This window comes from Chrysemys picta, chromosome 7 (assembly GCF_011386835.1).
Source record: "Chrysemys picta bellii isolate R12L10 chromosome 7, ASM1138683v2, whole genome shotgun sequence".
Taxonomy (NCBI): domain Eukaryota; kingdom Metazoa; phylum Chordata; order Testudines; family Emydidae; genus Chrysemys; species Chrysemys picta.
Window position 1 is genome coordinate 30,114,810 of NC_088797.1, and position 19,121 is coordinate 30,133,930.

The 19,121-nt window shown below is 52.3% G+C and overlaps 1 protein-coding gene across 1 annotated transcript; it reads left to right on the top strand.

Annotated features, from left to right (window-relative positions):
• Nucleotides 1-15,429: 15,429 nt before the first annotated feature.
• On the top strand, nucleotides 15,430-17,815 carry LOC103307595 (cystatin-like). Its single transcript, XM_008179724.3, has 3 exons — nucleotides 15,430-15,668; nucleotides 16,285-16,404; nucleotides 17,579-17,815. Exons 1-3 carry the CDS (start codon nucleotides 15,447-15,449, stop codon nucleotides 17,663-17,665), a joined length of 429 nt encoding a protein of 142 aa, XP_008177946.3. The 5' UTR covers nucleotides 15,430-15,446; the 3' UTR covers nucleotides 17,666-17,815.
• Nucleotides 17,816-19,121: the final 1,306 nt, after the last annotated feature.

A 19,121-nucleotide genomic window follows, 5' to 3' on the forward strand; every position in this document is an offset into this window, starting at 1 on the left:
TCTCTGACAAAACAAAAGCAACTGAAGGATCGTGTTGTAGTTAAGTGATCCTTCCGGTGGCCACCTTTCTTGGCACTCCAGCTGGTACTGAGGCCAATCAACTGTACAGAACCTTTTCAATTTACTTTTAATCAACTGGTCAGATCCAAACATTTTCCAGTTACCCAGAATGCATTCTAAGGGTGTACACTGTACCCTGCTGGCTGTACTCTGTTCCTGCCTCATAGGGAGACTCTGGGCGTCCCCAGGTCACAACAGGCTGACACTGGGCGTCCCCAGGTCAAGACAGATAAAGTCCCCACTGGACTGTTCCTACCTTATCCAAGGGTCCGGTTCTGCACCGTCTCCCTATCCACGGGACCGGTTCCCCACCGTCGCCCACAGCTGCTTCTCCACTGTCTGTGTGCGTTGCACCGTTGTGCCCTCCAGGGTTGATCAAATCACGTCTCCGCTGAGGCTCCCGATGAAGTCACCGGTGAGCTCTGGGTGTCGGTCGTCGCCGTAATCCGTCGGCCGCCAGGAGGGATCCGGGCAAGGCTAAATTTCAGCCTCGAGCCCCACGTTGGGCGCCAAAACTGTTGCCTGCCCAGAACTGGGCCTCGAGATGGCAAACAGGGGTTCGTTGCCCGGTGTGCTTGGCACCAATAAAGACACCGAGGGGAGAAAGCAAGCCAAGTTTATTTCAGAGCTCTGAAATGGCACTAGGAGACCAGCATGTCTCAAATCAAGTGCAACAAATACAAACAAATTTTACCTTTTATACTCTAAACTGTTTGCATACATTTCTTTCTCTGGCTGTTCCTCCTTACCCCTCCCTTCCAGACAACTGTTACAATAAACTCTACATAAGCTTGTGAGAAAACTTTCCCAGTCTTTGCGACCTTGGATTAAACGCCTGCAAACTAACTACCCCTCTTTTCTCTCGCTTCTTTATCTCTACTATTTCTGCTAGTGTGAGTGAAACTGCAGCCATCTGCTAAAAAGCTGACATTACATTTCTGCTTCAGCCTGCTTCAGAGCATGTAAGCAGTTAGCACAGAAGTAGGTGAGAGTTCCCAAGATGGAGTCACTGTGGTTCACAGACCCAGAGCAAAAGAGCTTCATTGGCACTTTTGGCCTTCCACTCTCCCGAGTTACCTGGTAGCTATGCCTAGTGGACCCAAACAGGGGGCCTGGGGTCTTCGGCAGCAGGAGGCCCCCGCCACCGAATTGCCACCAAAGACCCGGAGTGGAAGAAGCTCCGGGGGCCCGGGCCCCACGAGAGTTTTCCGGGGCCCCTGGAGGGAGTGAAGGTCCCTGCTCCGGGGGGCCCCGAAAAACTTGTGGGGGCCCCTATGGGGCACGGGGCCTGGGGCAAATTGCCCCACTTGCCCCCCCGCTGGGCAGCCCTGCGGGGTTCAATATCTAGGGATTCCTTTCCATCGATCCAACACAGAACCAGCTTGAGCCCCAACCCAGGAACCTGGGATAATTACACACCACCCCTGGCCGCCTCTGAGAGGAAATACTTCCCCTCTCACAAGCACAGAGTCGGCCCTGTTTGCAAGCATGACAGACCCAGGCCATGTGTCCACTCGTGTCAATTTGCCCTGCTGTTACCCCCTCCACACAATGAAGCAGGGTGTGGATGGATGGGATCTGGTGGGGCTTGGACCTGGGGGAAGCCATTTTTGTCGATTTAAATGGCTCTTAAAATCGATTTCGGTACTCCTCCCCGACGAGGGGATTAGTGCTGAAATCGACCTTGCCGGGTCAAATTTGGGGTAGTGTGGACGCAATTCGACAGTATTGGCCTCCGGGAGCTATCCCGGAATGTTCCATTGTGACTGCTCTGAACACCACTCTCAACTCAGATGCACTGGCCAGGTAGACAGGAAAAGCCCTGAGAACTTTTGAATTTCATTTCCTATTTGGCCAGTGTGGCGAGCTGATCAGCACAAGTGACCATGAAGTCCCAGAGTCACAAAAGAGCTCCAGCATGGACCGAACGGGAGGTACTGGATCTGATCGCTGTATGGGGAGAGAAATCTGTGCTATCAGAACTCCGTTCCAAAAGACGAAATGCCCAAATATTTGAAAAAATCTCCAAGGGTATGAAGGACAGAGGCTATAACAGGGACCCACAGCATTGCCACGTGAAACTTAAGGAGCTCAGGCAAGCCAACCAAAGAACCAGAGAGGCAAACAGCCGCTCCGGGTCAGAGCCCCAGACATGCCGTTTCTATGATGAGCTGCATGCCATTCTAGGGGGTGCCCCTACAACTACCCCACCCCGTGCGTGGACTCTGTCAATGGATTCTCACCAACTGGGATGTGGATTTTTGGGACGAGGAAGATGAGGAGGAGGAGGAGGTTGAAGATAGCGCACAGCAAGCAAGAGGAGAAACCGTTTTCCCGACAGCCAGGAACTGTCTATCACCCTGGAGCCAGTACCCTCCCAACCCACCCAAGGCGGGCTCCCGGACCTTGAAGGCGGAAAAGGGACCTCTGGTGAATGTACCTTTGTAAATATAATACATGGTTTAAAAACAAGCGTGTTTAATGATTAATTTGCCCTGAAGACTTGGGATGCATTCGCGGCCAGTACAGCTACTGGAAAAGTCTGTTAACGAGTATGGGGATGGAACAGAAATCCTCCAGAGACATCTCAGTGAAGCTCTCCTAGATGTATTCCCAAAGCCTTTGCAAAAGGCTTATTCCGTCCTCCATGGTAGGACACTTTACCATGCCAGGCCAGTAGCACATAGTCTGGAATCATTGCATAACAAAGCATGGCAGCGTATGGTTCCGGTGTTTGCTGGCATTCAAGCAACATCCGTTCTTTATCTCTCTGTGTTATCCTCAGGAGAGTGATATCATTCATGGTCATCTGGTTGAAATATTGGAATTATTTTAAGGGGACATTCAGAGGTGGCTATTCCTGCTGGGCTGTTTGCCTGTGGCTGAACAGAAATCATCCCCGCTGTTAGCCATGTGGTAGGGGGAGGGGTGAAGCGATCATCCCAGAGAATTGGGTGTGTGTGTGGGGGGGGTAGTTTAGTTGGGTTTGTTTGGCACGTTAACCCAAAAACTGCAGCCCCTCCTTTTAAATGGCCAACCCATTTTAAATGGCTAACCCAACGGGTGCTTGGTATGGGAAATGAGGGTGCTGCTGTTTGAAACCATTCCCACATGTTATGAAGGTTAAAGAAGCCAAAAGACTATAGCTTACCATGTCTGCCTGCAAGCCGAATTCTGTTGTCTGCCAGCCCTGCGTGTGTGATCTCTCACATCAAACTGGCAGGCCCTCATTATAAGAGGCAAAATGCGACCTTGTAAAGAAAGCACACGTGCTATGTAATGTTAACAGCTCCCTTTATCATCTCCGTCCCAGAGACTAGCGAAGATTAGAAGGCGAAAAAAACGCATTCGCGATGAAATGTTCTTTGAGCTCATGCAGTCCTCCCACGCTGAAAGAGCCCAGCAGAATGCATGGAGGCAGATACTGTCGGAGTGCAGGAAAGCACAAAATGTACACGAGGCCAGGTGGCGGGATCAAGATGATAGGTGGCGTCAGCGTGATGAGAGGAGGCAGGAAGCAATGCTCAGGCTACTGGAGGATCAAACTGATATTCTCCGCCATATTGTTGAGGTGCAGGAAAGGCAGCAGGAGCACAGACTGCCACTGCAGCCCCTGTGTAACCAACTGCCCTCCTCCCAGAGTTTCATAGCCTCCTCACCCAGATGCCCAAGAACGCAATCGGGGGGCCTCCGGGCACCCAACCACTCCACCCCAGAGGACTTCCCAAGCAACAGAAAGCTGGCATTCAATAAGTTTTGAAGTGCAGTGTGGCCTTGTCCTTCCCTCCTCCCCTCCTCCACCACCCCACCCGGTGCTTCCCTCCTCCCCCACCCCTCCTGGGCTACCTTGGCAGTTATCCCCCCATTTGTGTGACGAAGTAATAAAGAATGCATGAATTTGAAACAATGACTTTATTGCCTCTGCAAGCAGTGATCAAAGGGGTGAGGGGAGGGCGGTTGGCTTACAGGGAAGTAGAGTGAACCAAGGGGGCGGGTTTTCATCAAGAAGAAACAAACAGAACTTTCACACCGTAGCCTGGGCAGTCATGAAACTGGTTTTCAAAGCTTCTCTGATGCACAGCACACCCTGCTGTGCTCTTCTAACCGCCCTGGTATCTGGCTGTGCGTAATCAGCGGCCAGGCGATTTGCCTCAACCTCCCACCCCACCATAAATGTCTCCCCCTTACTCTCACAGATATTGTGGAGCACACAGCAAGCAGTAATTATGATGGGAATATTGGTTTCGCTGTGGTCTAACCGAGTCAGTAAACCGCACCAGCGCGCTTTTAAATGTCCAAATGCACATTCTATCACCATTCTGCACTTGCTCAGCCTATAGTTGAACATCTCCTGACTACTGTCCAGGCTGTCTGTGTATGGCTTCATGAGCCATAGCATTAAGGGGTAGGCTGGGTACCCAAGGATAACTATAGGCATTTCAACATCCCCAACGGCTATTTTCTGGTCTGGAAAGTAAGTCCCTTGCTACAGCCGTTCACACAGACCAGAGTCCCTAAAGATGCGAGTGTCATGTACCTTTCCCGGCCATCCCACGTTGATGTTGGTGAAATGTCCCTTGTGATCCACCAATGCTTGCAGTACATTGAAAAGTACCACTTTCGGTTTATGTACTGGCTGCCTTGGTGCTCCGGTCCCAAGATAGGGATATGCGTTCCGTCTATCGCCTCACCACAGTTAGGAAATCCCATTGCAGCAAAGCCATCCACTATGATCTGCACATTTCCCAGAGTCGCTACCCTTGATAGCAGCAGCTCAGTGATCACGTTGGCTACTTGGATCACAGCAGCCCCCACAATAGATTTGCCCACTCCAAATTGATTCCCGACTGACCGGTAGCTGTCTGGCTTTGCAAGCTTCCAGAGGGATATCACCACTCGCTTGTGAACTGTGAGGGCTGCTTTCATCTTAGTATTCTTGCACTTCAGGGCAGGGGAAAGCAAGTCACAAAGTTCCATGAAAGTGCCCTTACGCATGCGAAAGGAATCATCCCAGACCTGCAATACTACGCGGTCCCACCAGTCTGTGCTTGTTTCCCGGGCCCAGAATCGGCGTTCCGCAGCATGAACCTGCCCCATTATCACCATGATGTCCAAATTGCCAGGGTCCGTGCTTTGAGAGAAGTCTGTGTCCATGTCCTTATCACTCTCGTCACCGCGCTGCCGTCGTCTCCTCGCCTGCTTTTGAAGTTTCTGGTGCTGCATATACTGCAGGATAATGCGCATGGTGTTTACAGTGCTCATAACTGCCGTGGTGAGCTGAGCGGGCTCCATGCTTGCCGTGGTATGGCGTCTGCACGGGTAACTCAGGAAAAAAGTCGAGAAATTATTGTTTGCTGTTGCTTTCACGGAGGGAGGCAGGAGGGGCGACTGGCGACATGGCTTACAGGGTTGGCTTACAGGGAATTAAAATCAACAAAGGGGGCGAGTTTGCATCAAGGAGAAACACACACAACTGTCACTGTCACACCGAAGCCTGGCCACTCATGAAACTGGTTTTCAAAGCCTCTGATGCGCAGCGCACCTTGCTGTGCTCGTCTAATCACAAACAGCCTAGTCAGCAAACAGCGCCAGAGAGCTTTTAAACGTCCAAAGGCACATTCTACCACCATTCTGCACTTGCTCAGCCTGTAGTTGGACTGCTCCTTACTACTGTCCAGGCTTCATGAGCCATGGGAAGCAAGGGGTAGGCTGGGGTAGGTGCAACCGCGCAGTGCTGCCGGCTGGGAGAGCAGCCTGAGGCAAAAGCCTCCAGCTCGCATGATATTCCAAGCAGGACTGAATCTCCATTAGACGAAACTTAAAGAAGAGAATGACCTGGAGTCACTCCCATGTCTGCCCAGGCGCCCCTGACCAACCTCACCGAGGTTGGCCAGGAGCACCCACGAGACGACGACGACGGTTAGCAGTCGAACTGCACCGTCTGTCACCAGCAAGGCAAGGCAAGGAGATGTCACTATGTAGCAATGCAGTACCGCGTCTGCCAGCAGCACCCATGAGACCTATGGCGACAGTGAGCTGAGCGGGATACCATGCTTGCCATGGTATGTCATCTGCACGGGTAACCCAGGAAAAAACGCAAGAAACTATTGTTTGCCGTTGCTTTCACGGAGGGAGGGAGGGAGGTGGGCCTGACAACATGTACCCAGAACCACCCGCAACAATGTTTTTGCCCTATCAGGCATTGGGAGCTCAACGCGAGGCGGAGCCTGTGGGACAGCTACCCACAATGCAATGCTCCAAAAGTCGATGCTAGCCTCAGTACTGTGGACGCACTCCACCGACTTAATGCACTTAGTGGGGACACACACAATTGACTGTATAAAAATCAACTTCTATAAAATCAACCTAATTTGTAGTGGAGACATACCCTTAGTAATTTTCACATCTTTGCAGGCTGGGCAGAAACACTGCTCCATCTCACAGTGATTTCAGCTCTCAGGCCTGGTCTACACTACGGGTTTAGGTCGACTTTAGCAGCGTTAAATCAAATTAAGCCTGGACACGTCCACACAACGAAGCCCTTTCTTTCGACTTAAAGGTCCCTTTAAACCGGTTTCTTTACACCACCTTCGACGAGGGGATTAGCGATAAAATCGGCCTTTGCGGGTCGGAATTGGGGTAGTGTGGACGGAATTCGACGTTATTGGCCTCCAGGAGCTATCCCACAGTGCTTCATTGTGACCGCTCTGGACAGCACTCTCAACTCAGATGCACTGACCAGGTAGACAGGAAAAGATCCGCGAATGTTTGAATTTCATTTCCTGTTTGCCCAGCGTGGAGAGCACAGGTGACCACGCAGAGCTCATCAGCACAGGTAACTGTGATGGAGTCCCAGGATCGCAAAAGAGCTCCAGCATGGACCGAACGGGAGGTACGGGATCTGCTCGCCATATGGGGAGATGAATCAGTGCTAGCTGAACTCCGTAGCAGTAAAAGAAATGGCAAAGTATTAGAAAAGGTCTCCAAGGCCATGAAGGACCGGGGCCATAACAGGGACACACAGCAGTGCCGTGTGAAAGTTAAGGAGCTACGGCAAGCTTACCACAAAGCCAGAGAAGCAAACGGAAAGTCCGGGGCAGAGCCGCAAACTTGCCGCTTCTACGCGGAGCTGCATGCCATTCTAGGGGGTGCAGCCTCCACTACCCCAACCGTGTGCTATGACTCCGTCAATGGAGAAATACACAGGGAAGACGGTTCGGGGAACGAGGAAGATGAGGATGGAGGTACTGTAGGTAGCTCACAGCAGCAAGGAAGCGGAGAAACCAGTTTCCCCAACAGCCAGGATATGTTTGTGACCCTGGACCTGGAACCAGTAACCCCCGAACTCACCCAAGACCCTCAGGGCACACAGGAGACCTCTGGTGAGTGTACCTTTGTAAATATTTGTAAATATTACACATGGTTTAAAAGCAAGCGTGTTTAAGGATTAATTTGCCCTGGCAATCGCGACCAGTACATCTACTGGAAAAGTCTGTTAACGTGTATGGGGATGGAGCGGAAATCCTCCAGGGACATCTCCAGAAAGCTCTCCTTCATGTACTCCCAAAGCCTTTGCAAAAGGTTTCTGGGGAGGGCTGCCTTATCCCGTCCGCCATGGTAGGACACTTCACCACGCCAGGCCAGTAGCACGTAGTCTGGAATCATTGCATAACAAAGCATGGCAGCGTATGGTCCCGGTGTTTGCTGGCATGCAGACAATATCCATTCCTTATCTCTCTTTGTTATCCTCAGGAGAGTGATATCATTCACGATCACCTGGTTGAAATGGGGTGATTTTATTAAGGGGGACATTCAGAGGTGCCCGTTCCTGCTCTTCTGAACAGAAATGTTCCCCGCTGTTAACCACGCGGTGGGGGGATGGGTGAAGTGATCATCCCAGAGAATCGTGTGTGTGTGTGGGGGGGTGGTTTACTTGGGTTTGTGCCGCATGTTAACCCAGAAACTGCAGCCCCTCCTTTTACATTGAAAACCCATTTTAAATGGCCAACCCAATTCATCCTTGATATGGGAAATGCGCTGCTGTTTGCAACCTTTCCCGCATGTTAAGAAGGTTAAAAAAGCCAAAAGACTGTGGCTTACCATGGCTGCCTGCAAGCCGAAATATGTTGCCTGGGGCACTGCGTGAGTGATCTCTCATACCAAACCGGCAGGCAGAGGAAAAATGCGACCTTGTAATGACCGTGTACCCATTGTTCTCTAAAATGTGTCTTTTTTAACCACCTCTCCCTTCTCCTCCACCAGCTGCAAATGTTTCTTCTTCGCAGAGGCTAGTGAACATTAGAAAGAGAAAACGTAGGACGAGGGACGATATGTTCACGGCGCTGCAGATGTCCTCCCACGCTGATAGAGCACAGCAGAATGCGTGGAGGCAGTCAATGTCGGACATGAGAAAAGCACAATATGAACGAGAGGAGAGGTGGCGGGCTGAATGGCGGGATGAAAAGAGCAAGTGGCGGGCTGAAGATTATAGGTGGCGTCAGCTTGCAGACAGACGGCAAGAGTCAATGCTCCGTCTGCTGGAGCATCAAACTGATATGCTCGAGCGTATGGTTGAGCTGCAGGAAAGGCAGCAGGAGCAGAGACCGCCGCTACAGCCCCTGTTTAACCAACAGCCCTCCTCCCCAAGTTCCATAGCCTCCTCACCCAGATGCCCAAGAACACGGTGGGGGGGGCCTCCGGCCACCCAGTCACTCCACCCCAGATGATCGCCCAAGCGTCAGAAGGCTGGCCTTCAATAAGAGTTAAAGTTTTAAAATGCAGTGTGTCCTTTTCCATCCCTCCTCCCCCACCCATCCCAGGCTACCTTGGCAATTATCCCCCTACTTCTGTGAGGAACTAATAAAGAATGCATGAATGTGAAAAAACAATGACTTTATTGCCTCTGCAAGCGGTGCTCGAATTGGGGAGGGGAGGGTGGGGTGGGGTGGTTGGTTTACAGGGAAGTAGAGTGAACCGGGTCGGGGGGGGGTTGGAGGGTTCATCAAGGAGAAACAAACAGAAGTTTCACACAGTAGCCTGGCCAGTCACAAAACTCGTTTTCAAAGCTTCTCTGATGCGCACCGCGCCCTGCTGTGCTCCTCTAACCGCCCTGGTGTCTGGCTGCGCGTAATCAGCGGCCAGGCGAGTTGCCTCAACCTCCCACCCCGCCATAAAGGTCTCCCCCTTACTCTCACAGATATTGTGGAGCGCACAGCAAGCAGCAATAACAATGGGGATATTCTTTTCACTGAGGTCTGAGCGAGTCAGTAAGCTGCGGCAGCGCGCTTTTAAACGTCCAAATGTACATTCCACCACCATTCGGCACTTGCTCAGCCTGTAGTTGAACAGGTCCTGACTACTGTCCAGGCTGCCTGTGTACGGCTTCATGAGCCATGGCATTAAGGGGTAGGCTGGGTCCCCAAGGATCACGATAGGCATTTCAACATCCCCAACGGTTACTTTCTGGTCCGGGAAGAAAGTCCCTTCCTCCAGCTTTCGAAACAGACCAGAGTTCCTGAAGACGCGAGCATCATGTACCTTTCCCGGCCATCCCACGTTGATGTTGGTGAAACGTCCCTTGTGATCCACCAGGGCTTGCAGCAGCATTGAAAAGTACCCCTTGCGGTTTATGTTCTCGGTGGCTTGGTGCTCCGGTGCCAAGATAGGGATATGGGTTCCGTCTATGGCCCCACCACAGTTTGGGAATCCCATTTCAGCAAAACCATCCACTATTGCCTGCACGTTGCCCAGAGTCACTACCCTTGATATCACCAGGTCTTTCATTGCCCTGGCAACTTGGATCACAGCAGCCCCCACCGTAGATTTGCCCACTCCAAATTGATTCCCGACTGACCGGTAGCTGTCTGGCATTGCAAGCTTCCACAGGGCTATCGCCACTCGCTTCTCAACTGTGAGGGCTGCTCTCATCCTGGTATCCTGGCGTTTCAGGGCAGGGGAAAGCAAGTCACAAAGTTCCATGAAAGTGCCCTTACGCATGCGAAAGTTTCGCAGCCACTGGGAATCGTCCCACACCTGCAGCACGATGCGGTCCCACCAGTCTGTGCTTGTTTCCCGTGCCCAGAATCGGCGTTCCACGCCATGAACCTGCCCCAGTGACACCATGATTTCCACATTGCTGGGGCCTGTGCCTTGTGAGAGGTCTATGTCCATGTCAATTTCCTCATCACTCTCTTCGCCGCGCTGCAATCGCCTCCTCGGCTGGTCTGAATTTCGCCTTGGCATGTCCTGGCTCTGCATATACTCCAGGACAATGCGCGTGGTGTTCATAATGCTCAAAATTGCCGCGGTTATCTGAGCGGGCTCCATGATCCCAGTGCTAGCTGTGGCGCCTGGTCTGAAAAAAGGCGTGAAACTAGTATCTGACGGACCAGGGGAAGGAGGGAGGGCGGGCCGAGTGACGACATGGCGTACAGGTACTCGGCATCTTTCTGGGTGCTTGGCAGCAAATACTGGGCGCTTGGCAGTTAGTGTATTACGATGGCCTTCAGGCCTATTGCACAATCTGCTGCTCAGGGAGGATTCTGCTAATGTGCGATGACCCAACTTGTAATAGGATGGTTACCAGTCGTAATACATCATCTACTGCCAAAAGGCAAGGGGCTGGTGCAATGCAGCCCTACGGCTGCCAGCCCCACAGCTGCCAGCACCCAGATTGCCGATGAAGGCTACCAGTCTGCTGCACCGTCTACCGCCAAAAGGCAGTTAGCTGCTGCTGCTGTGTAGCAATGCAGTACCACGTCTGCTGGCACAAAGATGACATATGGTGCCGGGGACCTGAGCGGGCTCCATGCTTGCCGTGGTATGTTGTCTGCACAGGTAATCCAGGTAAAAAGGCGCGAATCTATTGTCTGCCGTTGCTGTGACGGAGGGGGAGGGGCCTGACGACATGTATCCAGAACCTCCCGTGACACTGTTTTGCATCATCCGGGCATTGGGATCTCAACCCAGAATTCCAATGGGCGGCGGAGACTGCGGGAACTGTGGGATAGCTGTGGGATAGCTACCCATAGTGCAATGCTCCAGAAGTCGATGCTAGCCTCGGTACTGTGGACGCGGTCCGCCGACTAGAGCACTTAGAGCATTTTATGTGGGGACACACGCAATCGGCTGTATACAACCGATTTCTATAAAACCGGCTTCTATAAATTCGAACTAATTTCGTAGTGTAGACATACCCTCAGTGATGTTTAGCTCTTAGCAAGCTGGGCAGAAATACAGTCCCACCACAACTGATTTCAGCTCTGATTGAGCATTTAAAACAACAAAGAGGCTCGTAATGAAGCCTATTTAGCTCTTTCTTTGAACAGTAAAGGGAAGGAACAGGTTAAACCAGTCTGGGGAGAGCCTCCTGCTAGAGCACCTGTCCTCATCCCTCTTACATTCACAAGGCTCTGGCATTCGAGCCCCTGGCTTAATGAGGTCCTTTCACCTGAGGGTGACCCCATTCATTTGGGACAGGTTAAGCAGTCCTGCTTCCCTGTATTCATACAATAATGCCAACAACATTGGTAACAGCATTTCACTGCGTTCAGCACTAAAGTGATTTGAAGGACCACACCAGCCAAAGTTGATTATTTTGAGCAACGCCGCTCTATCTGCTGGCTATCTAAGCAGAGTAGGTGTGTTCATGTAAATAGTTTGCTCCAGAAGTTTCTCCTTCTCCCAGCTAGCTGTCAGGCGAGAATTCATTCAGTTCCTTTAGATCCTGCTTACATCTAATTTCCCTAAACTGATCCGAATAGAACACAAGGCAATGCAAGGTTACAATTGAAATTCAGTCAGTAAACCAGTGAGTCAATTTCTCTAATCATCAATCACTACAATGAGTCATTACGTCAATGTAGAAGGTAACCACAAGAATTACTTCAGCACTTCCCAGGAAAGCTAAGGGAGAACAGGAACGCCTTGCTGTGAAGCTACTCAACTGGGCTAAGAGTCTGCTAAACACTGACGCCACGTCTTGCCTTTGTTTTAAGGAAGGGTTGCTCCAGGGGCAGGGCTACACTTAAAGCCCTGCATTGGCACAGATGCACAGATGTAGCTGAGCCACTGTAGCGCTTTAGTGAAGTCGCTGTACGCCTAAGGCCTGGTCTACTCTAAAACGGTAGGTCAACCCAGCTATACTGCTGAGGGGTGTGAAAAAACCAAACTCCTGAGCAGCATAGTGAAGCCACTCTCACCCCCAGTTTAGACCGCCCTAGATCAACAGGAGAATTCTTCCATCCACCTGGCTACTGCCTCTCATGGAGCTGGATTACCTATGCCAATGGGAGAACCCCTCCCGTCGGCATAGGTAGCGTCTACACTGAAGCGGAGCAGTGGCACAGCTATGCTGCTCTTGTGTCTTAAGAGTAGACATAGCCTTAATTCTGGTCTACACTGCAGACCTAGATCGGTATAACTACTGAAAACTCCGCACTCCTGAGTGACATAGTTACACCAACCTAACCCCCGTCTAGACAGCGCTATGTCAGCAAGCCCCGTCAACATAGGTACTGCCTCTCGGGGAGGTGATTAACAACGCTGACGGGGGAGCTCTCTCCGGTCGGCGCAGGACTGTCTTCATTATAATGCTGGAGTGGAGCAGCTGCATTGGTGCAACTGCGCCGATGCAGCATTTTAAGTGAGGACCTGCCGTTAGTTGTAGCTTCAGGCTGCGTTTAGCTGATGGTCAGATTTCTTCACGTCTTCTCTGGATGGTTAGTTCAGGGAAGGGCTTCAGGTGTCACTGGTGTGAGGGAGCCCCCGCTTTCCTTCCACAAGGTTAACACCTTTTGTGGGCATCTCTGTTCCCTTGCTCCACCTTAGGGACCACTCTGGTCCAATTAGAGATTCAGTGTTGCCAACTCATGATTTTGCCTTGAGTCTCATGATAATTATTGTTTTCCTTAAAGCCCCAGCTCCTGGAGTGAAGTGGCGATGTGATGACTTCACCTTGATTCTTAAAGAAAAATACGTTTCTAGCCCTCATGGCTGTATCAAAAGCTTCAAAATGTGCCTCCCGTGCACCCGAAAACAGAAGGCAAATAAAAAGAACCCCAAATTGATTGGCTTTAAAATCATGAGATTATGTAAAAACAATCTCATGATTTTTGGTGAGCCTGGCTCATGAGTTTTGGGGTTGGCAATACTGGCGATTCCAGCAGGTTGACTCAAGCCCATTTGCACCAATAAATTGGAATTTCAATCTGAGGTCATAGCAGAAGATTCCAGTCTGAGGGGGACATTTTTGTGCAAAACCCTTTGGTGATCACACAGAGACATTTTCTTTGTAAGCAGGACATGTGAGCTGCCCACATGAGGAGGACTTTGTAACACACTTCTGCTTAAACCGGACATAAGTGTCTTAATGCTCTGTATGTCCTGAATGCCCATCAGCATTACACGATTGGTCATTTCAGCACATCCTCATGACAGTTAGTTACTGACACTGGGTGTGTACGTGAAAAGGTGGGGTCAGTGACCTCAGCCTAATAACCTTTTGCCCTGCATCCCAAAAAGCTACTTCAAGCATGTCTCAGTAACGCTAACGTGGACATTTGGCCAACCACAGTTACTCAGGCCGCAATTCAACTATGGCCTGTACAGCACGGACCCGTCAGTCTGCTCTGTCCCAAGACCCAGCCCAAGGTGGGAGCCTCCTGGATACAGCTTAGCTCTCTCAGGAGGCCCATGGTAGCTGTTTAACATGCGCACGCTTTGCCCAGCCTCCCACCCTGTGGCTCTCTTCTACTTAACAGGCAGAGCACAAAGAGCCCAGACCCGACAGGACACAACAAACCTCCTAATCCCAAAGCCCTGTGCAAGTCCCCCCTTCCCTGGAGAGGCCTTGGGGGATCATCTGTGTCCAGGCAGGCAGGTGGAGTCCCCTGCCTCATACAGCCCTACATTCAGGGCTGCTTCTCCTCATGGAGGCTGCTTCCCCAGCATGCCTCCCTTGGCCAGTCTGACCCACCCGTTCCTTCCTCTTGCCAGGCATCCTGTGGGACAAACCTCAAGTTCCCCATCTGACTCTCTCTACATACCCCTCCCAACACCTGGCTTCCTTTGCTCTGTGGGTTGGTAACAACTCACGGCCCCTAAACCCCCTCCCCTCAGAGAGGATGGGTACAAGCAGTTTCCCCTAGGATGCCCACTCATTAGCATAACTATTCTGGGATCAAAGCTAAGAACTCTCCATTGTCCTCAGCGTGGGCAAGACCTGCTCTCTCTCCGGCTGGGAGTGCACAGGGTTATGCATCAGGACGGGCATTCATGGTACAGCGGTTTTCATAAGAGCCACTCCATAATATGAACCAGAATTCATGATCTGTACAGACAGATCCCCCAAATCCTCATGGGGAATGGGGTGAAATTGGGCACAAATAAACCTGACCACAAGTGAGGGAGGTTAGGCCTGACCAGTCATTAAAGAGAGAGTGAAGGAGGGGGTACAGCTTGGGGACATAGCATGTGCTCTGGGATACCACCACCTTTCTGTGGGGACAGCACCATGCCAGGGGAGCCCGGATGGATTCTGTCTGACCCTCACCTCTCTGACTCCGATTGGGACCCAGGCCCTATGGCCACATGTGCAGATTGAGAATGTTACACAGGCCATGGCAGACAACACCAAATGGGAGTCCCTGGCGACCAGTCTCTTTGCACCCATCCCTCCCTTGTCCATAAATACTATGGATTTGGGACAAAGGAAAATAGATCAATTGGTGCCCATTGCCCAACTACTAGCTGACCAACAGGGGAATGTAGCTAGGGTGACCAGATGTCCCAATTTTATAGGGACAGTCCTGATTTTTGGGTCTTTTTCTTATAGGCTCTTAATCCCCACCCCCGTCCCGATTTTTCACACTTGCTGTCTGGTCACCCTAAATGTAGCTGAGGGCTGGCCTTTTTCTCTGAGGCAGGGCAGACCCCAAGGGGCAGGGCTCCATCCGGCAGCTAGCAGGGCTCCCTGTTAGGGGATGTTTCTCCAGCTGCTATACGTGGGGCTTTCTACTGGGGGCAGGGCTCTCCTAGGACTGGCCACACCAATTTAGAACAATGGGCCCATCTAGCCTGGCATCCCGTCTGTGACAGTGGCCATTGCCAGTTGCTTCAGAGGAAGGTGCAAGAAATGCCCCATGTAATGGGGAATTCTGGGATGGCCTGTCCCATAAAGGCCCTTTTCCCCTGGCTGAATCAAGCCCTGAGGGTTTATTTCCCATCTATACTTGGGTCTTATGTAATGTAGGGTGACATTTTTCTACCCCCTCCGGGTGCGGCCATCAGGAGCATGGCTCCTCCCCATGTGGGTGGGGCCATCCCAGGGGGTGGGGCCCCCTGCCTATATCTTAGCCCCCCATCCCCAGCTCTCGCCACGCTCAGCCATGGCGTTCCCTGCAGCAGTAGCAGGTCCCTGGCTTTGCTTGCTGCTCCTCCTGGGGGTTCCCCTCACTCTGGGGACCTCTATTGCTGGGGGGCTGCACAATGTGCCAGTGTCAGACCCAGAAGTGCAGCAGGCAGCGCATGCAGCGGAACAGACCTACAACCAGCGCAGTAAGAGCCCCTACTACAGCAAGGGGCTGCAAGTGCTGAGCGCCCAGAGACAGGTGAGTGGATGCAGGCGTTACAGGGGGCAGGTGAGGGGAGTAAGGCTGTGGGTGCTGTGGGTACAACCCCAAATGAGGGGTCTGGTGGGGCTGGGAATCCAGGGGGCAGAGTTGCGGTAAGGCTGCAGGGTGCGGGTGGAAGGGATCTGGTGGGGCTTGAACCTGGGGGAAGGGGATGTATAGTTGGGACCCGCAGTGGGGGTGGGCAATGAGGCTGGTACCTCCGTGTCCTGCTGCCCCAACACCACTGAAAACCCAGCCCAAGGCTTCCCCAGCTGAGCCCCCAAGGGGGAGGCCCTTTGGCTGACTTTGCCCTTTCCCCTCATTCCCTGCTCCTTGCTCTGTGACACGGGGATGGGCGCTAATGCCCCAGGGCACTGGGAGCAAATCCCCTGATGCCTGCAAAGGGCTTTGAAGCCGGATCATAGCCCAAGTGGAACAGACTGACCCCCCCCCCCAACTGCCTTTGCTTGGACACGGCCTAGGAGGCAGCGTGTGGCAATGGGGAGGCTCAGACCTCAGCCCCTCGTATTTCCTGGTATTCAGGGGTGGCGGGCAGGGCTGGGGGGTCGCACTGGGACTCATCCCCAGACCGGGCTCCCCAATTTCCTGGCAGGTCGTGTCCGGGATCGTGATACATCTGACCATGGAGCTGGTGGAGACACTGTGCAGGAAAAAACAGGATGGCGTCGTGGAGCTCAAGAAGTGCCTCTTGCCATCCCCGTCCCAACAGAAGGTGAGAGGACGGGACTGGGCCTATTCGGGGTTCAGCTCCTGGGTTTGGGGCACCAATTCGGTTTGCCAAGAATTGATTTTCTGTGACGATTATTTAAAGCCACGTCCTCACCAGTGAGATCAGGGTGGGGGGGGTCCCCTCATGCCTGGCACTGGGTGGAGTCCAGACCAGGGAGGGGCTCACACTCACTGTTGCTCTGGCTGTGGGGTCCGGGTTCCGCTCTGGGCAGGGTGCTGCGTTCGAGAACATCGACAGAGCAAAGGGAAACGTTTCCGTTGGGTCTAAACCCTGTAAAACTGTATCATCATCATCATCTCCTCCTAACTAGCAGGGCCCAGCCCTGCCCCAATTCCACACTGCGGTGAGGGCGGGAGGCAGCTCAGCCAGAATCTATTGCGAGCCCGATTGAAACCAACCAACCTCTGCTGGCCTTGGAGAAGGCGCAGATTAGAAGGGGAGTGGGGGATTTGCTTGGTGTGGTGCAGAGGGAGGTAGCCTGGAGCCCTTTGCTATTCCTGCCCTTGCTGCTTTCCCAGCCCAATCCACCTCCAATACCAGCCGGCTCTTTGTGTATCGAACTGGAGGGTAAATAGCAGGAGTTGCTGGGCACAGAATGGGAGGGAGGTTAAAACCTGGCATTGCCTGAGCTGGGACCTGATTCTGGGGCAGGGGCAAGGAACAGCTGGGCATGGCAGAGTCACAAGGATGGGGAGTGGGGAGGTCACTTACCTGAGGCCCAGGGAAGCTGGGTTTTATTCCCTGCTCTGCCAGACTCCCTGTGCGAGCCTGGGCCAGTCGCTTCCTCGCTCTGTGCCTTGGTTTCCCCATCTGTAGAATGGGGCTAGTAGCACTGCCCTGCCGCCCAGGGTGGGTGTGAGGATAAACACACAAAATACACGGGTGTGGACATACCGGACACGGAGATCAGTTTGCTCTTCAGGTGGTTTTATGCCCCACACATCCACAGCATCTCGCCACTGCACACACAGCAATTACTTTAGCTTCACAGGCCCCCCCCCCTCCTTTTTACCAGTGGGGAAACTGAGGCACTGAGACATGTGACTTGCCCATGGTCATGCTGTGACATTGGGGGGGGGGGAAGAGGACAGCTGGGTTTTGCTGGGAACCCCTCTGAGAGTCACCCCCATTCTAATGTGCTTCATTCCACCCCTAGAAAGTGCGCTGTAACTTCCAGATCTGGTCTCAGACTTGGCTCAAGAAGACACAGATAGATCAGCAATGCAATTCGGTCGGTCACTGAGCCCCGCTCTGGCTCACGCCGAGATGATCATAAGCCAAAACGTCCGCTCCACCATCAAAGCTTTGCAGGAGACAGGCCGGCTCCGTCTTGCACTTCTTTTCTCTACTCCCCCAGCCTTATTCCCAGCACGTGATGGGCGATCAGTGTCTTGAATCCAAACTGGGGTTGGAAATCAACCAATTCCTCTGCTTCTGGACTGATTTCTAATCCCTGATTAATGCCAAAACTGGAGCCTCTGGGCTCTTTCTGTTACCGCTGGGTCTTGGACCTGCTTCACTAGTAGCAATAAACCACTTTACTGCAGCATCTCACTATGGTCGGCTCAATGGCTGGTTATTTTTCATTGCTCCATCTGCCTCTTACCCTCCCCACACACACTTATGTCCAAATTCCCAATTTGCTTGGCTCCAAAAAAACCGTCTCCTCCCCACAGACACAAAAGCCTTGTCCTTCTGTGTCTCCTGTGAGGCTCTGGGCACTTCACATACTCACACAGGGGACAAGGCTAGGAGCCAGTCACCGAACATTTCCCCCCACCCCGCTGGGATCTGGCATTTGCATGCACGACATACCCAGGCCACGCGTCCACTCGTGTCAATTTGCCCTGCTGTTACCCCACTGATGGGGCTCAACTGCTGTTAGCCCCCTAGTACACCCGTGCCAATGGGCACATGCTGGTGTGAACATCCCCAGTAACTCACTGGAGTCAATCACTCCAAGGCAAGGCATTTACATTGAGGTTTGCGCCCAGTAGCCTGTCCCCAATAGTTGAGCTGCAGCAGTGATGGGATAATTTAGCGGTTGAGGGTTCATGGCCCAAAGCCGTCAGCTTTAGATACAACCCACTTCAAAATGTGGTAAATCTCCTGGAACTCGCTTGTTCTCGTTACCCACAGAACCGTCCACTCCCTTTCTGAATCCAAGTACTTGGCCTTGATATCTTGTAGCCATGAGTTCCCAAGGATAATGGCATGTGGGGAAAATATTAATCCTGGCCCTGTAGATTAAGGCTAGATTAGTGGCTTCCAGTACTACCACTGATGGGTTCAAATCCCTCCGCACTGGTGGGACGGGGAGTGAAAATTGCTGTACCTTTAAAAGCTCCAAGGGCTGGAAGCTGAACCTAGACAAAACACAGACTGGAAATAATTTTTAGTCGTGGGGGGAATTAACCATTGGAACAACTTCCCAGGGGGTGGGGCAGATTCTCTGGCCATTTTTAAATCAAGTTTGGATTTCTGTCTGAAGTATGTGTTGTAATTCAACCAGGAATCACTTCAGGGCAGTCCTAAGGCCTGTGACTCAGGAGGTCAGACAGGGTGATCACAGTGGGCCCTGCTGGCCTCACAGTCTATGACTCTGTCAAAGCAGGCAGAGAACCAGAGCTTGGAACTAAGGGGGTGAGCATAGCTGAGGAGTCTAAGGGAGGGAAGTGCCCTCAATTTCGTTTCACTTC